This window comes from Numenius arquata, unplaced genomic scaffold, assembly GCF_964106895.1.
Source record: "Numenius arquata unplaced genomic scaffold, bNumArq3.hap1.1 HAP1_SCAFFOLD_485, whole genome shotgun sequence".
Taxonomy (NCBI): Eukaryota; Metazoa; Chordata; class Aves; order Charadriiformes; family Scolopacidae; genus Numenius; species Numenius arquata.
Window position 1 is genome coordinate 1 of NW_027414682.1, and position 17,181 is coordinate 17,181.

The 17,181-nt window shown below is 66.3% G+C and overlaps 1 protein-coding gene across 1 annotated transcript; it reads right to left on the reverse strand.

The window, feature by feature from the left end:
* Positions 1 to 1,269: 1,269 nt before the first annotated feature.
* LOC141478135 (hydroxyproline dehydrogenase-like) lies at positions 1,270 to 13,614 on the reverse strand (the record flags this gene model as incomplete). The annotated part of the gene is made up of 7 exons (XM_074167269.1): positions 13,471 to 13,614; positions 13,147 to 13,340; positions 7,081 to 7,201; positions 6,905 to 6,982; positions 5,182 to 5,331; positions 2,085 to 2,269; positions 1,270 to 1,380 (listed from the first exon to the last, which is right to left on the reverse strand). Coding segments are annotated over exons 1-7 (983 nt in total), but the record flags the coding sequence as incomplete, so codon positions are not given.
* Positions 13,615 to 17,181: the final 3,567 nt, after the last annotated feature.

Consider the following 17,181-nt stretch of genomic DNA (forward strand, 5'->3'; position numbering starts at 1 on the left):
GGGAGTCAGACCGAGCCCCCCACCGTGTGTCCCCCCCCCCAAAAATCCACCTCCCCCCCTGCCCCATAGCGCCCCACACCCTGCCCCACACCCTGCCCCACACCCTGCCCCACAAGTGCCCGCTATGGGGCAGGGCCAGACCCACAACTGCTCCCCAAAGTCCCCTTTAGAGTCAGACCCACCCCCCCCACCGTGTCCCCCCCCCAAAAATCCACCTCCCCCCCCCGCCCCATAGCGCCCCACACCCTGCCCCACACCCTGCCCCACAAGTGCCCGCTATGGGGCAGGGCCAGACCCACAACCCCCCGCAAAGCCCCCCTTGGAGTCAGACCCACCCCCCCACCATGTCCCCCCCCCCAAAAATCCACCTCCCCCCCCTGCCCCATAGCGCCCCACACCCTGCCCCACACCCTGCCCCATAAGTGCCCGCTATGGGGCAGGGCCAGACCCACAACCCTCCCCAAAGCCTCCCTGGGAGTCAGACCAAGCCCCCCACTGTGTGTCCCCCCCCCCAAAAATCCACCTCCCCCCCTGCCCCATAGCGCCCCACACCCTGCCCCACACCCTGCCCCACAAGTGCCCGCTATGGGGCAGGGCCAGACCCACAACCCCCCGCAAAGCCCCCCTGGGAGTCAGACCGAGCCCCCACCGTGTCCCCCCCCCAAAAATCCACCTCTCCCCCCTGCCCCATAGCGCCCCACACCCTGCCCCACACCCTGCCCCACACCCTGCCCCACACCCTGCCCCACAAGTGCCCGCTATGGGGCAGGGCCAGACCCACAACTCTCCCCAAAGCCTCCCTGGGAGTCAGACCAAGCCCCCCACTGTGTGTCCCCCCCCCCAAAAATCCACCTCCCCCCCTGCCCCATAGCGCCCCACACCCTGCCCCACACCCTGCCCACACCCTGCCCCACAAGTGCCCGCTATGGGGCAGGGCCAGACCCACAACCCCCCGCAAAGCCCCCCTGGGAGTCAGACCCACCCCCCCACCGTGTCCCCCCCCCAAAAATCCACCTCCCCCCCTGCCCCATAGCGCCCCACACTCTGCCCCACACCCTGCCCCACACCCTGCCCCACACCCTGCCCCACAAGTGCCCGCTATGGGGCAGGGCCAGACCCACAACCCTCCCCAAAGCCTCCCTGGGAGTCAGACCCACCCCCCCACCGTGTCCCCCCCCCCAAAAATCCACCTCCCCCCCCAGCCCCATAGCGCCCCACACCCTGCCCCACAGCCTGCCCCACAAGTGCCCGCTATGGGGCAGGACCCACCTCCTGACGGCCTGCAGCACGGAGGCCTCGTTGTGGGTGGCCACCATCAGCCCGAATCGGGGCCCGTCCCTCGCCGCCAGCCCCAGGGCCAGCTCCAGGCACTCCCCATAGCTGCCCCACAACTTGGGGGTCACAGTGGGGCAGCCCCACGGCGCCGCTTGGGGGTCCCCTCCCTCCCAAGGTGGGGTTTGGGGGTCCCGGGGGGGGCGGATTTTGGGGTCCCGAGGGGGATTTTGGGGTCCCTGGGGGGGGTTTTGGGGTCTTCTCCACCCCCAGCCCTGCCCCATAGCTGCCCCACAACTTGGGGGTCGCAGTGGGGCAGCCCCACGGCGCCGCTTGGGGGTCCCCGGGGTGGATTTTGGGGTCCCGAGGGGGGTTTTGGGGTCCCTGGGGGGGGGGGGTTGGGGTCCTCTCTACCCCCAGCCCTGCCCCATAGCTGCCCCACAACTTGGGGGTCACAGTGGGGCAGCCCCACGGCGCCGCTTGGGGGTCCCCTCCCTCCCAAAGTAGGGTTTGGGGGTCCCGGGGGGGCGGATTTTTGGGGTCCCGAGGGGGATTTTGGGGTCCCTGGGGGGGGGGGGTTGGGGTCTTCTCCACCCCCAGCCCTGCCCCATAGCTGCCCCACAAGTTGGGGGTCACAGTGGGGCAGCCCCACGGCGCCGCTTGGGGGTCCCCGGGGGGGATTTTGGGGTCCCGGGGGGGGGGTTGAGGGCCCTGGGGGGGGAGTGGGGGCGAGGGGGGGGGGGGCAGCCCTGCCCCATAGCTGCCCCCCAACTTGTGGGTCGCGCTATGGGGCAGAGCCCCCCCCAACTGACCTGCGGTGAGTGGCCTGAAGGTCTGGCTGAAGGGGGGCGGGGTTTAAGCTAAGCCCCGCCCCCTGCCCCGCCCCCGCCCGATGAAGCTCCGCCTCCAGGTAGGCCCCTCGCACCAGCTTCACCCCGAATCCTGCCCCATAGCGCCGGGCCCCCTCCGCGTCCCCCGCCAGCCGCTGCCCCACATCCTATGGGGCAGAGCCAGGCACGTGGCCTAGGGCTGCCCCACATCCTCCCCGACCCTCCCGGGGGGCTGCCCCATAGCTCCGCCCCACGGCTCTGCCCCATAAGCGGGTGTTTCGCTCGCCGTGGGGCTGCCCCACATCCTCCCCGACCCCCCTGTGCGGCTGCCCCATAGCTCTGCCCCACGGCTCTGCCCCATAAGTGGGTGTCTCACTGCCCGTGGGGCTGCCCCATAGCTCTGCCCCACAGCTCTGCCCCATAAGCGGGTGTCTCGCTCGCCATGGGGCTGCCCCACACCACCCCACAGCTCCCACCCCACACCTCCTGCCCCACATCGCCCTCCGTGGGGCTGCCCCACACCTCCCGCCCCACACCTCCATGGGGCTGCCCCACACCCCCCAAACCCCCCGCCGTGGGTCTGCCCCCCAAGTACCCGCAGGTAGGCCTGGTAGGTGTTCCAGACCCACGGTTGCGCCCCACATCTCCTTCCATGGGGCTGCCCCACATCTCCTGCCCCACGTCACCCCACACCTCCTGCCCCACACCTCCTGCCCCACATCTCCCTCTATGGGGCTGCCCCACACCTCCTGCCCCACACTTCCCGCCCCACATCTCTCTCTGTGGGGCTGCCCCACACCTTCCGCCCCACATCTTCCACCCCACATCGCCCTCCATGGGGCTGCCCCACACCTCCCAAACCCCCCGCCGTGGGTCTGCCCCCCAAGTACCCGCAGGTAGGCCTGGTAGGTGTTCCAGACCCATGGCTGCGCCCCACATCTCCTTCCATGGGGCTGCCCCACATCTCCTGCCCCACGTCACCCCACACCTCCTGCCCCACACCTCCTGCCCCACATCTCCCTCTATGGGGCTGCCCCACATCTCCTGCCCCACACTTCCCGCCCCACATCTCTCTCTGTGGGGCTGCCCCACACCTCCTGCCCCACATCGCCCTCCGTGGGGCTGCCCCACATCTCCTGCCCCACGTCACCCCACAGTTCCCACCCCACACCTCCTGCCCCACATCTCTCACTGTGGGGCTGCCCCACACCTTCCACCCCACATCTCCCTCTGTGGGGCTGCCCCACACCTCCTGCCCCACATCTTCCACCCCACATCTCCCTCCGTGGGGCTGCCCCACACCTCCTGCCCCACATCTCCCTCTGTGGGGCTGCCCCACACCTCCTGCCCCACATCGCCCTCCATGGGGCTGCCCCACATCTCCTGCCCCACGCCACCCCACAGTTCCCACCCCACACCTCCTGCCCCACATCTGCCTCCGTGGGGCTGCCCCACACCTCCTGCCCCACACCTCCCACCCCACATCTCCCTCTGGGGGGCTGCCCCACACCTCCTGTCCCACACTTCCCGCCCCACATCTCTCTCTGTGGGGCTGCCCCACACCTCCTGCCCCACATCTTCCACCCCACATCACCCTCCGTGGGGCTGCCCCACATCTCCTGCCCCACGCCACCCCCCAGTTCCCACCCCACACCTCCTGCCCCACATCTCTCACTGTGGGGCTGCCCCACACCTCCTGCCCCACACCTCCTGCCCCACACCTCCTGCCCCACATCTCCCTCTGTGGGGCTGCCCCACACCTCCTGCCCCACATCGCCCTCCGTGGGGCTGCCCCACATCTCCTGCCCCACGCCACCCCACACCTCCTGCCCCACATCTCTCACTGTGGGGCTGCCCCACACCTCCCACCCCACATCTCCCTCTGTGGGGCTGCCCCACACCTCCTGCCCCACATCTTCCACCCCACATCTCCCTCCGTGGGGCTGCCCCACACCTCCTGCCCCACATCTCCCTCTGTGGGGCTGCCCCACACCTCCTGCCCCACATCGCCCTCCGTGGGGCTGCCCCACACCTCCTGCCCCACACCTCCTGCCCCACATCTCCCTCCGTGGGGCTGCCCCACACCTCCTGTCCCACACTTCCCGCCCCACATCTCTCTCTGTGGGGCTGCCCCACACCTCCCGCCCCACATCTTCCACCCCACATCGCCCTCCGTGGGGCTGCCCCACACCTCCTGCCCCACACCTCCCACCCCACATCTCCCTCTATGGGGGGCTGCCCCACACATCCTGCCCCACACCTCCTGCCCCGCACCTCCCACCCCACATCTCCCACCTCTCCATGGGGCTGCCCTACACCTCCCAAACCCCCCCGCCGTGGGTCTGCCCCCCAAGTACCCGCAGGTAGGCCTGGTAGGTGTTCCAGACCCACGGTTGCGCCCCACATCTCCTTCCATGGGGCTGCCCCACATCTCCTGCCCCACGTCACCCCACACCTCCTGCCCCACATCTCCTGCCCCACATCTCCCTCTGTGGGGCTGCCCCACACCTCCTGCCCCACACTTCCCGCCCCACATCTCTCTCTGTGGGGCTGCCCCACACCTTCCGCCCCACATCTTCCACCCCACATCGCCCTCCGTGGGGCTGCCCCACATCTCCTGCCCCACGCCACCCCACAGTTCCCACCCCACACCTCCTGCCCCACATCTCCCTCCGTGGGGCTGCCCCACACCTCCTGCCCCACATCTCCCTCCGTGGGGCTGCCCCACACCTCCTGTCCCACACTTCCCGCCCCACATCTCTCTCTGTGGGGCTGCCCCACACCTCCCGCCCCACATCTTCCACCCCACATCGCCCTCCGTGGGGCTGCCCCACATCTCCTGCCCCACGCCACCCCACAGCTCCCACCCCACATCTCCTGCCCCACATCTCCCTCCGTGGGGCTGCCCCACACCTCCTGCCCCACACCTCCCACCCCACATCTCCCTCTATGGGGGGCTGCCCCACACATCCTGCCCCACACCTCCTGCCCCGCACCTCCCACCCCACATCTCCCACCTCTCCATGGGGCTGCCCCACACCTCCCAAACCCCCCCGCCGTGGGTCTGCCCCCCAAGTACCCGCAGGTAGGCCTGGTAGGTGTTCCAGACCCACGGCTGCGCCCCACGGTTGTGCCGCCCCATCATGGCGGCCGCCACCAGCCCCAGCCCCGGGTTCAAGTCGCTCGTCTCCGCGTCCAGCAGCAGCCGCACCCCCTGCCCCACGGCGGCCTGTGGGGCGGGACGGGGGTCAAGCTATGGGGCAGGCTGTGGGGCAGACCCACGGCCCGCCCCACACTGCCCCACAGCCCCCTTCTGTGCCCCACATCCCACTTCTGTGCCCCACATCCTGCCCCACATCCCATCCCTGTGCCCCACATCCTGCCCCACGGCGGCCTGTGGGGTGGGACGGGGGTCAAGCTATGGGGCAGGGTGTGGGGCAGACCCACAGCCCCCTTCTGTGCCCCACATCCTGCCCCACATCCCATCCCTGTGCCCCACATCCTGCCCCACGGCGGCCTGTGGGGCGGGATGGGGGTCAAGCTATGGGGCAGGGCGTGGGGCAGACCCACAGCCCCCTTCTGTGCCCCACATCCTGCCCCACATCCCATCCCTGTGCCCCACATCCTGCCCCACGGCGGCCTGTGGGGCGGGACGGGGGTCAAGCTATGGGGCAGGATGTGGGGCAGACCCACGGCCCGCCCCACATCTCACCCCTGTGCCCCACATCCTGCCCCACGGCAGCCTGTGGGGCGGGACGGGGGTCTGCCCCACATCCTGACCCATAGACTGACCCATAGAGTGACCCACAGCCCCCCCACACCCTCCCCGCCCCACATCTCCCCACATTTCTCCCGCCCCATAGCGCCCCACATCCCCCCCATATCCTGCCCCACATCCCCCCATCTCCTGCCCCACATCCCACCCCACCCCCTGCCCCATAGCGTCCCACATCCCACCCCACCCCCTGCCCCATATCCTGCCCCACATCCCCCCCATGCCCTACCCCACATCCCACCCCCTGCCCCATAGCGCCCCACATCATACCCCATCCCCTGCCCCATATCCTGCCCCACATCCCGCCCCATCCCCTGCCCCACATCCCCCTTCTGTGCCCCACATCTGCCCCACATCCCACCCCCTGCCCCATATCCTGCCCCACATCCCCCCCATATCCTGCCCCACATCCCACCCCACCCCCTGCCCCACATCCTGCCCCACATCCCCCCCATGCCCTACCCCACATCCCACCCCCTGCCCCATAGCGCCCCACATCCCCTCCATCTCCTGCCCCACATCCCCCCCATTCCCTACCCCACATCCCACCCCATCCCCTGCCCCATAGCGCCCCACATCCCCCCATCCCCTGCCCCACATCCCCCTTCTGTGCCCCACATCTGCCCCACATCCCACCCCATCCCCTGCCCCATATCCTGCCCCACATCCCCCCAATATCCTGCCCCACATCCCCCCCATATCCTGCCCCACATCCCACCCCCTGCCCCATAGCGCCCCACATCCTACCCCACCCCCTGCCCCATATCCTGCCCCACATCCCCCCCCTCCCCCTGCCCCATAGCGCCCCACATCTCACCGCCGCCACCTCCTCCAGCCGCCGCAGCGCGACCCCCAAGTGCCGGTTCTGCCCCGGGCTCAGGAAGGGGAAATCGGGGGGGGCCTGGTTGTGGGGCGAACACCCCCCCCCCCCTTAATTAACATCCCCCCCCCCTTAATTAACATCCCCCCCCCTTAATTAGGGGGGGGAGGGGCTTAATTAGGGGGCAACTTATGGGGCAGGACCCACCTCCCCCCCCATGATGCCCCCCAAGCGCTCGGGGGTCAGGCCGTTCCCGGGCTCCTCCAGGCGCTGGGAGAGGATTCGCTGTGGGGCAGGATGTGGGGCAGGATGTGGGGCAGGATGTGGGGCAGGTTGTGCCCCTCTTCCCGCCCCATAAGTGTGGGGCTCGCCCCATAACTCACGCAGAGGCGGGCGCTCATCAGGGCCGTCACCTTCAGCTGCATCATGGGGTGGGGGCCGGTGGCGGCCGCCAGCCCCACACATTCCAGCGCCGCCCCACGGTTGGCATCGTACCACCCCTCCCTGCCCCACACATGGGGGGAGATGTGGGGCGGGGGAAGGGCCTCGGACCTCGCCCTGCCCCATAGATGTGGGGCAGGAGCCTTTAAACCCCACGAAAGCGGGGTGAGAGCCTTTAAAGGCACTTTCCTGCCCCATAGATGTGGGGCAGGAGGTCTTAGAACCCTTCCCTGCCCCATAGATGTGGGGCACGAGGTCTTAAAGACCTTCCCTGCCCCATAGATGTGGGGCAGGAGCCTTTAAACCCCACAAAAGGGGGGTAAGAGCCTTTAAAGGCACTTTCCTGCCCCATAGATGTGGGGCAGGAGGCCTTAGAACCCTTTCCTGCCCCATAGATGTGGGGCGGGGGGGCCTCAGACCTTCCTCTGCCCCACAGATGTGGGGCAGGGGCCCTTAAAGACCTTCCCTGCCCCATAGATGTGGGGCAGGAGCCTTTAAACCCCACGAAAGCAGGGTGAGAGGCTTTAAAGGCACTTTCCTGCCCCATAGATGTGGGGCAGGAGGTCTTAGAACCCTTTCCTGCCCCATAGATGTGGGGCGGGGGGGGCCTCAGACTGTCCTCTGCCCCATAGATGTGGGGCAGGAGGTCTTAGAACCCTTCCCTGCCCCATAGATGTGGGGCAGGAGGTCTTAGAACCCTTCCCTGCCCCATAGATGTGGGGCACGAGGTCTTAAAGACCTTCCCTGCCCCATAGATGTGGGGCAGGAGCCTTTAAACCCCACGAAAGCAGGGTGAGAGGCTTTAAAGGCACTTTCCTGCCCCATAGATGTGGGGCAGGAGTTCTTAGAACCCTTCCCTGCCCCATAGATGTGGGGCAGGAGGTCTTAGAACCCTTCCCTGCCCCATAGATGTGGGGCACGAGGTCTTAAAGACCTTCCCTGCCCCATAGATGTGGGGCAGGAGCCTTTAAACCCCACGAAAGCAGGGTGAGAGGCTTTAAAGGCACTTTCCTGCCCCATAGATGTGGGGCAGGAGGCCTTAGAACCCTTTCCTGCCCCATAGATGTGGGGCAGGAGGTCTTAGAACCCTTCCCTGCCCCATAGATGTGGGGCAGGGGCCCTTAGACCCCTTCCCTGCCCCACAGCCAGCCCCACACATTCCAGCGCCGCCCCACGGTTGGCATCGTACCACCCCTCCCTGCCCCACACATGGGGGGAGATGTGGGGCAGGGGAAGGGCCTCGGACCTCCCCCTGCCCCATAGATGTGGGGCAGGAGCCTTTAAACCCCACGAAAGCGGGGTGAGAGGCTTTAAAGGCACTTTCCTGCCCCATAGATGTGGGGCGGGGGGGCCTCAGACCGTCCTCTGCCCCATAGATGTGGGGCAGGAGCTCTTAGAACCCTTCCCTGCCCCATAGATGTGGGGCAGGAGCCTTTAAACCCCACGAAAGGGGGGTAAGAGCCTTTAAAGGCACTTTCCTGCCCCATAGATGTGGGGCAGGAGGTCTTAGAACCCTTTCCTGCCCCATAGATGTGGGGCGGGGGGGCCTCAGACCTTCCTCTGCCCCATAGATGTGGGGCAGGAGGTCTTAGAACCCTTCCCTGCCCCATAGATGTGGGGCAGGAGCCTTTAAACCCCACGAAAGCGGGGTGAGAGGCTTTAAAGGCACTTTCCTGCCCCATAGATGTGGGGCGGGGGGGCCTCAGATTGTCCTCTGCCCCACAGATGTGGGGCAGGAGCTCTTAGAACCCTTCCCTGCCCCATAGATGTGGGGCAGGAGCTCTTAGAGCCTTTTCCTGCCCCATAGATGTGGGGCAGGAGGTCTTAGAACCCTTTCCTGCCCCATAGATGTGGGGCGGGGGGGGCCTCAGACCTTCCTCTGCCCCATAGATGTGGGGCAGGAGCTCTTAGAACCCTTCCCTGCCCCATAGATGTGGGGCAGGGGCCCTTAGACCCCTTCCCTGCCCCACAGCCAGCCCCACACATTCCAGCGCCGCCCCACGGTTGGCATCGTACCACCCCTCCCTGCCCCACACATGGGGGGAGATGTGGGGCGGGGGAAGGGCCTCGGACCTCCCCCTGCCCCATAGATGTGGGGCAGGAGCCTTTAAACCCCACGAAAGCGGGGTGAGAGCCTTTAAAGGCACTTTCCTGCCCCATAGATGTGGGGCAGGAGGTCTTAGAACCCTTTCCTGCCCCATAGATGTGGGGCGGGGGGGCCTCAGACCTTCCTGTGCCCCATAGATGTGGGGCAGGAGCTCTTAGACCCCTTCCCTGCCCCACAGCCAGCCCCACACATTCCAGCGCCGCCCCACGGTTGGCATCGTACCACCCCTCCCTGCCCCACACATGGGGGGAGATGTGGGGCAGGGGAAGGGCCTCGGACCTCCCCCTGCCCCATAGATGTGGGGCAGGAGCCTTTAAACCCCACGAAAGCGGGGTGAGAGGCTTTAAAGGCACTTTCCTGCCCCATAGATGTGGGGCGGGGGGGCCTCGGACTGTCCTCTGCCCCATAGATGTGGGGCAGGAGTTTTTAGAACCCTTCCCTGCCCCATAGATGTGGGGCAGGGGCTCTTAGAGCCTTTTCCTGCCCCATAGATGTGGGGCAGGAGCCTTTAAACCCCACAAAAGGGGGGTAAGAGCCTTTAAAGACACTTTCCTGCCCCATAGATGTGGGGCGGGGGGGCCTCAGACCTTCCTCTGCCCCATAGATGTGGGGCAGGAGCTCTTAGAACCTTTTCCTGCCCCATAGATGTGGGGCAGGAGTTCTTAGAACCCTTTCCTGCCCCATAGATGTGGGGCGGGGGGGCCTCAGACTGTGCTCTGCCCCATAGATGTGGGGCAGGAGGTCTTAGAACCCTTCCAAGCCCCATAGATGTGGGGCAGGGGCCCTTAGACCCCTTCCCTGCCCCACAGCCAGCCCCACACATTCCAGCGCCGCCCCATGGTTGGCATCGTACCACCCCTCCCTGCCCCACACATGGGGGGAGATGTGGGGCGGGGGAAGGGCCTCGGACCTCCCCCTGCCCCATAGATGTGGGGCAGGAGCCTTTAAACCCCACGAAAGCGGGGTGAGAGCCTTTAAAGGCACTTTCCTGCCCCATAGATGTGGGGCAGGAGGTCTTAGAACCCTTTCCTGCCCCATAGATGTGGGGCGGTGGGGCCTCAGACCTTCCTCTGCCCCATAGATGTGGGGCAGGAGTTCTTAGAACCCTTCCCTGCCCCATAGATGTGGGTCAGAACCCCTCCCAGCCCCACAGATGTGGGTCAGGACCCCCTCAAACCCCCTCCCAGCCCCATAGATGTGGGTCAGAACCTTCTTAAACCCCCTCCCAGCCCCATAGATGTGGGTCAGAACCTCCTCAACCCCCCCCCGCGCCCCATAGAAGTAAGTCAGAACCCCTCCCAGCCCCATAGATGTGGGTCAGGACCCCCTCAAACCCCCTCCCAGCCCCACAGATGTGGGTCAGAACCCCCTCAAACCCCCTCCCAGCCCCACAGATGTGGGTCAGAACCTTCTTAAACCCCCTCCCAGCCCCATAGATGTGGGTCAGAACCCCCTCAAACCCTCTCCAGCCCCATAGATGTGGGTCAGACCCCCCTCAAACCCCCTCCCAGCCCCATAGATGTGGGTCAGAACCCCCTCCCAGCCCCATAGATGTGGGTCAGAACCCCTCCCAGCCCCATAGATGTGGGTCAGGACCCCCTCAAACCCCCTCCCAGCCCCATAGATGTAGGTCAGAACCCCCTCCCAGCCCCATAGATGTGGGTCAGAACCCCCTCAAACCCCCTCCCAGCCCCATAGATGTGGGTCAGAACCCCCTCAAACCCTCTCCAGCCCCATAGATGTGGGTCAGACCCCCCTCAAACCCCCTCCCAGCCCCATAGATGTGGGTCAGAACCCCCTCAAACCCCCTCCCAGCCCCATAGATGTGGGTCAGGACCCCCTCAAACCCCCTCCCAGCCCCACAGATGTGGGTCAGAACCCTCTCAAACCCTCTCCAGCCCCATAGATGTGGGTCAGAACCCCCTTCCAGCCCCACAGATGTGGGTCAGAACCCCCTCAAACCCCCTCCAGCCCCATAGATGTGGGTCAGAACCCCCTCAAACCCCCTTCCAGCCCCATAGATGTGGGGCAGAACCCCCTCAAACCCCCTCCAGCCCCACAGATGTGGGTCAGGACCCCCTCAAACCCCCTCCAGCCCCACGGATGTGGGTCAGGACCCCTCCCAGCCCCACAGATGTGGGTCAGAACCCCCTCAAACCCCCTCCAGCCCCACAGATGTGGGTCAGAACCCCCTCAAACCCCCCCCGCGCCCCATAGAAGTAAGTCAGAACCCCTCCCAGCCCCACAGATGTGGGTCAGGACCCCCTCAAACCCCCTCCCAGCCCCACAGATGTGGGTCAGGACCCCCTCAAACCCTCTCCAGCCCCATAGATGTGGGTCAGAACCCCCTCCCAGCCCCATAGATGTGGGTCAGAACCCCCTCAAACCCCCTCCCAGCCCCATAGATGTGGGTCAGAACCCCCTCAAACCCCCTCCCAGCCCCATAGATGTGGGTCAGAACCCCCTCGAACCCCCTCAAAACCCCCTCCCAGCCCCATAGATGTGGGTCAGAACCCCCTCAAACCCCCTCCCAGCCCCACAGATGTGGGTCAGGACCCCTCCCAGCCCCATAGATGTGGGTCAGAACCCCCTCAAACCCCCTCCAGCCCCATAGATGTGGGTCAGAACCCCCTCAAACCCTCTCCAGCCCCATAGATGTGGGTCAGGACCCTCTCAAACCCCCTTCTAGCCCCATAGAAGTAAGTCAGAACCCCTCCCAGCCCCATAGATGTGGGTCAGAACCCCCTCAAACCCCCTCCCAGCCCCATAGATGTGGGTCAGGACCCTCTCAAACCCCCTTCTAGCCCCATAGAAGTAAGTCAGAACCCCTCCCAGCCCCACAGATGTGGGTCAGAATCCCCTTATTCTCCTCCCAGCCCCATAGATGTGGGTCAGGACCCCCTCAAACCCTCTCCAGCCCCATAGATGTGGGTCAGAACCACCTCCCAGCCCCATAGATGTGGGTCAGAACCCCCTCAAACCCCCTCCAGCCCCATAGATGTGGGTCAGAACCCTCTCAAACCCCCTCCCAGCCCCACAGATGTGGGTCAGAACCCTCTCAAGCCCCCTCCAAGCCCCATAGATGTGGGTCAGAACCCCCTCCAGCCCCACAGATGTGGGTCAGAACCCCCTCAAACCCCCTTCTAGCCCCATAAATGTAGGTCAGAACCCCTCCCAGCCCCATAGAAGTGGGTCAGAACCCCCTCAAACCCCTCCCAGCCCCACAGATGTGGGTCAGAACCCCCTCAAACCCCCTCCCAGCCCCATAGATGTGGGTCAGAACCCCCTCAAACCCCCTCCCAGCCCCATAGATGTGGGTCAGGACCCCCTCAAACCCCCTCCCAGCCCCATAGATGTGGGTCAGAACCCCCTCAGACCCCCTCCCAGCCCCATAGATGTGGGTCAGAACCCTCTCAAAACCCCTCCCAGCCCCATAGATGTGGGTCAGAACCCTCTCAAAACCCCTTCCAGCCCCATAGAAGTGGGTCAGAACCCCCTCAAACCCCCTTCCAGCCCCATAGAAGTGGGTCAGAACCCCCTCAAACCCCCTCCCAGCCCCATAGATGTGGGTCAGGACCCCTCCAGCCCCATACATGTGGGTCAGAACCCCCTCAAACCCCCTCCCAGCCCCATAGATGTGGGTCAGAACCCCCTCAAACCCCCTCCCAGCCCCACAGATATGGGTCAGGACCCCCTCAAACCCCCTCCAGCCCCATAGATGTGGGTCAGAACCCCCTCAAACCCCCCCCGCGCCCCATAGAAGGAAGTCAGAACCCCTCCCAGCCCCACAGATGTGGGTCAGAACCCCCTCAAACCCCCTCCCAGCCCCATAGATGTGGGTCAGAACCCCCTCCCAGCCCCATAGATGTGGGTCAGAACCCCCCCCCGTAGCCCCACCTACCCGTCCTTCTCCTGCCCCACATCCTCCTCGGTGGGGAGGGCCAGCATGGGTCTCAGCCCCACGGCGCGTAACCTCCGGGCCGTCGCCACCACCTCGCCGTGGGTCTGGCCCCCCACGAAATGCCCGTAGAACGTGGCCCGGAGGGCTCTGCCCCACAAGCGCTCCCCCAGCACCCGCCGCGAGACCCTCAGGATCTATGGGGCAGGGGGAAAGAAAACACACAAACAACATTCCCCGCCCCCGCCCCACAAGTAACCCTCCTGCCCCATAGCGAGGTGGGGAGGGGTGGTTATGGGGCACTTATGGGGCAGCTATGGGGCTGACCGGGCCGGCGTGGTGAACCAGTGGGGCCCAGGAGCAGAGTCTCAGCACCAGCAGGGCCCGTAGCAGCGCCCCCCAACTCTGCCCCCTAAGTGCCCCCCCCGCCCCTTCCAGATCCAAAGCGGGGGGAGCCGTGGGGCGCCCCATAGATCCCTCGGGCCCTGTCCGCCCCATAGATCCTCTCTCTGGCTGGGGTGTGTGTGTGTGTGGGGCTGGGGTTAAATGCCCGCCCCACACATTTCCCACCCACCCCCCCTGCCCTCTGCCCCACATATTCCCCCTCCCCCCTCCCTGCCCCACATCACTCATTAACTCGCCCCACACGGGTCAGTGCCCCCCACGGCGCGGGGTGGGGGGGGGCGCTTTATTGGTGTGGGGCAGGGGAAATGTGGGGCAGAGGAGCTGTGGGGCGGGAGAGATGTGGGGCAGGAGAGAGCTTTATTGGATGTGGGGCAGGGGAAATGTGGGGCAGAGGAGCTGTGGGGCGGGAGAGATGTGGGGCAGGAGAGAGCTTTATTGGATGTGGGGCAGAGGGTGTGGGGCAGGGGGTTGTGGGGCAGGAGAGATGTGGGGCAGGGAGATGTGGGGCAGAGGAGCTGTGGGGTGGGAGAGAGCTTTATTGGATGTGGGGCAGGGGGTTGTGGGGCAGGGAGATGTGGGGCAGGAAAATGTGGGGCAGGGGGTTGTAGGGCAGGAGAGATGTGGGGCAGGGAGATGTGGGGCAGGAGAGAGCTTTATTGGATGTGGGGCAGGGAGATGTGGGGCAGAGGGTGTGGGGCAGGGGGTTGTGGGGCAGGAGAGATGTGGGGCAGGGAGATGTGGGGCAGAGGAGCTGTGGGGCGGGAGAGAGCTTTATTGGATGTGGGGCAGGGGGTTGTGGGGCAGGAGAGAGCTTTATTGGATGTGGGGCAGGGAGATGTGGGGCAGAAGGTGTGGGGCAGGGGGTTGTGGGGCAGGAGAGAGCTTTATTGGATGTGGGGCAGAAGGTGTGGGGCAGGGAGATGTGGGGCAGAGGAAGCTTTATTGGGTGTGGGGCAGGGAGATGTGGGGCAGAGAGTGTGGGGCAGGAGAGATGTGGGGCAGAAGAAGCTTTATTGGTTGTGGGGCAGAGGGTGTGGGGCAGGGGAGATGTGGGGCAGGGAAATGTGGGGCAGAACATCATGGGGCAGAGCAGTTGTGGGGCAGGTGGTCAGAGGGTGTGGGGCAGGGGAGATGTGGGGCAGAACAGCATGGGGCAGAAGGCCGTGGGGAGCTGTGGGGCAGAGAAAGCTTTATTGGCTGTGGGGCAGAGAAATGTGGGGCAGAGGAAGCCTTATGGGGTGTGGGGAGCTGTGGGGCAGAGATGTGTGGGGCAGGGCGGTGGGTGATGTGGGGCAGGGAGATGTGGGGCAAAAAATCCATGGGGCTGAGCCACTGCGGGGCTGTGCGCCGTGGGGCAGAGATGTGTGGGGCAGGGAATTGGGGGGCAGAAGGCTGTGGGTCAGCGCTGCTGTGGGTCACGCCGTGGGTCAGAGCCGCCGTGGGTCAGGGCCCCATGGCACAAAGCCGCTATGGGGCTGAGAGCCATGGGGCAGGCTGTGGGTCAGTCCATGGGTCAGAGCCGCTATGGGTCACGCTGTGGGTCAGAGTTGCCGTGGGTCGCGCCGTGGGTCGCGCCGTGGGTCAGAGCCCCATAGCACAAAGCCGCTATGGGGCTGAGAGCCATGAGGCAGGCTGTGGGTCGCACTGTGGGTCAGAGCCCCATAGCACAAAGCCGCTATGGGGCTGAGAGCCATGAGGCAGGCTGTGGGTTGCGCCGTGGGTCCGTCCGTGGGTCAGAGCCGCCGTGGGTCACGCCGTGGGTCAGTCCATGGGTCACGCCGTGGGTCAGAGCCCCATAGCACAAAGCTGCTATGGGGCTGAGAGCCATGAGGCAGGCCGTGGGTCGCGCTGTGGGTCCGTCCGTGGGTCCGTCCGTGGGTCAGAGCCGCCGTGGGTCACGCCGTGGGTCAGTCCATGGGTCACGCCGTGGGTCAGAGCCGCTATGGGTCGCGCCGTGGGTCAGAGCCCCATAGCACAAAGCCGTGGAGGCAGGCTGAGAGCCATGAGGCAGGCCGTGGGTCGCGCTGTGGGTCCGTCTGTGGGTCCGTCCGTGGGTCAGAGCCGCTATGGGTCGCGCCGTGGGTCAGTCCATGGGTCAGAGCCCCATGGCACAAAGCCGTGGAGGCAGGCTGAGAGCCATGAGGCAGGCTGTGGGTCGCGCCGTGGGTCCGTCCGTGGGTCCGTCCGTGGGTCAGAGCCGCCGTGGGTCACGCCGTGGGTCAGAGCCGCTATGGGTCATGCCGTGGGTCGCGCCGTGGGTCAGAGCCCCATGGCACAAAGCCGCTGAGGCAGGCTGAGAGTCATGAGGCAGGCTGTGGGTCGCGCTGTGGGTCCGTCCGTGGGTCAGAGCCGCTGTGGGTCGCGCCGTGGGTCGCGCCGTGGGTCAGAGCCGCTATGGGTCGCGCCGTGGGTCACGCCGTGGGTCAGAGCCCCATGGCACAAAGCCGCTATGGGGCTGAGAGCCATGAGGCAGGCCGTGGGTCGCGCTGTGGGTCCGTCCGTGGGTCCGTCCGTGGGTCAGAGCCGCTGTGGGTCACGCCGTGGGTCAGAGCCGCTATGGGTCGCGCCGTGGGTCGCGCCGTGGGTCAGAGCCCCATGGCACAAAGCCGCTGAGGCAGGCTGAGAGCCATGAGGCAGGCCGTGGGTCGCGCTGTGGGTCCGTCCGTGGGTCAGAGCCGCTGTGGGTCGCTCCGTGGGTCACGCCGTGGGTCAGAGCCGCTATGGGTCGCGCCGTGGGTCGCGCCGTGGGTCAGAGCCCCATGGCACAAAGCTGCTGAGGCAGGCTGAGAGCCATGAGGCAGGCTGTGGGTCGCGCTGTGGGTCCGTCCGTGGGTCCGTCTGTGGGTCAGAGCCGCCGTGGGTCAGTCCATGGGTCACGCCGTGGGTCAGAGCCGCTATGGGTCGCGCCGTGGGTCAGAGCCCCATGGCACAAAGCCGCTGAGGCAGGCTGAGAGTCATGAGGCAGGCTGTGGGTCGCGCTGTGGGTCCGTCCGTGGGTCAGAGCCGCTGTGGGTCGCTCCGTGGGTCACGCCGTGGGTCAGAGCCGCTATGGGTCGCGCCGTGGGTCGCGCCGTGGGTCAGGGCCCCATGGCACAAAGCCGCTATGGGGCTGAGAGCCATGGGGCAGGCTGTGGGTTGTGCCGTGGGTCGCGCTGTGGGTCACGCCGTGGGTCAGAGCCGCTATGGGTCACGCCGTGGGTCAGTCCATGGGTCACGCCGTGGGTCAGAGCCCCATAGCACAAAGCCGCTATGGGGCTGAGAGCCATGAGGCAGGCCGTGGGTCGCGCCGTGGGTCCATCCGTGGGTCAGTCCGTGGGTCAGAGCCGCCGTGGGTCAGTCCATGGGTCACGCCGTGGGTCAGAGCCGCTATGGGTCGCGCCGTGGGTCAGAGCCCCATGGCACAAAGCCGCTGAGGCAGGCTGAGAGCCATGAGGCAGGCCGTGGGTCGCGCCGTGGGTCCGTCCGTGGGTCCGTCCGTGGGTCAGAGCTGCCGTGGGTCACGCCGTGGGTCAGAGCCGCTATGGGTCGCGCCGTGGGTCGCGCCGTGGGTCAGAGCCCCATAGCACAAAGCCGCTATGGGGCTGAGAGCCATGAGGCAGGCCGTGGGTCGCGCTGTGGGTCCGTCCGTGGGTC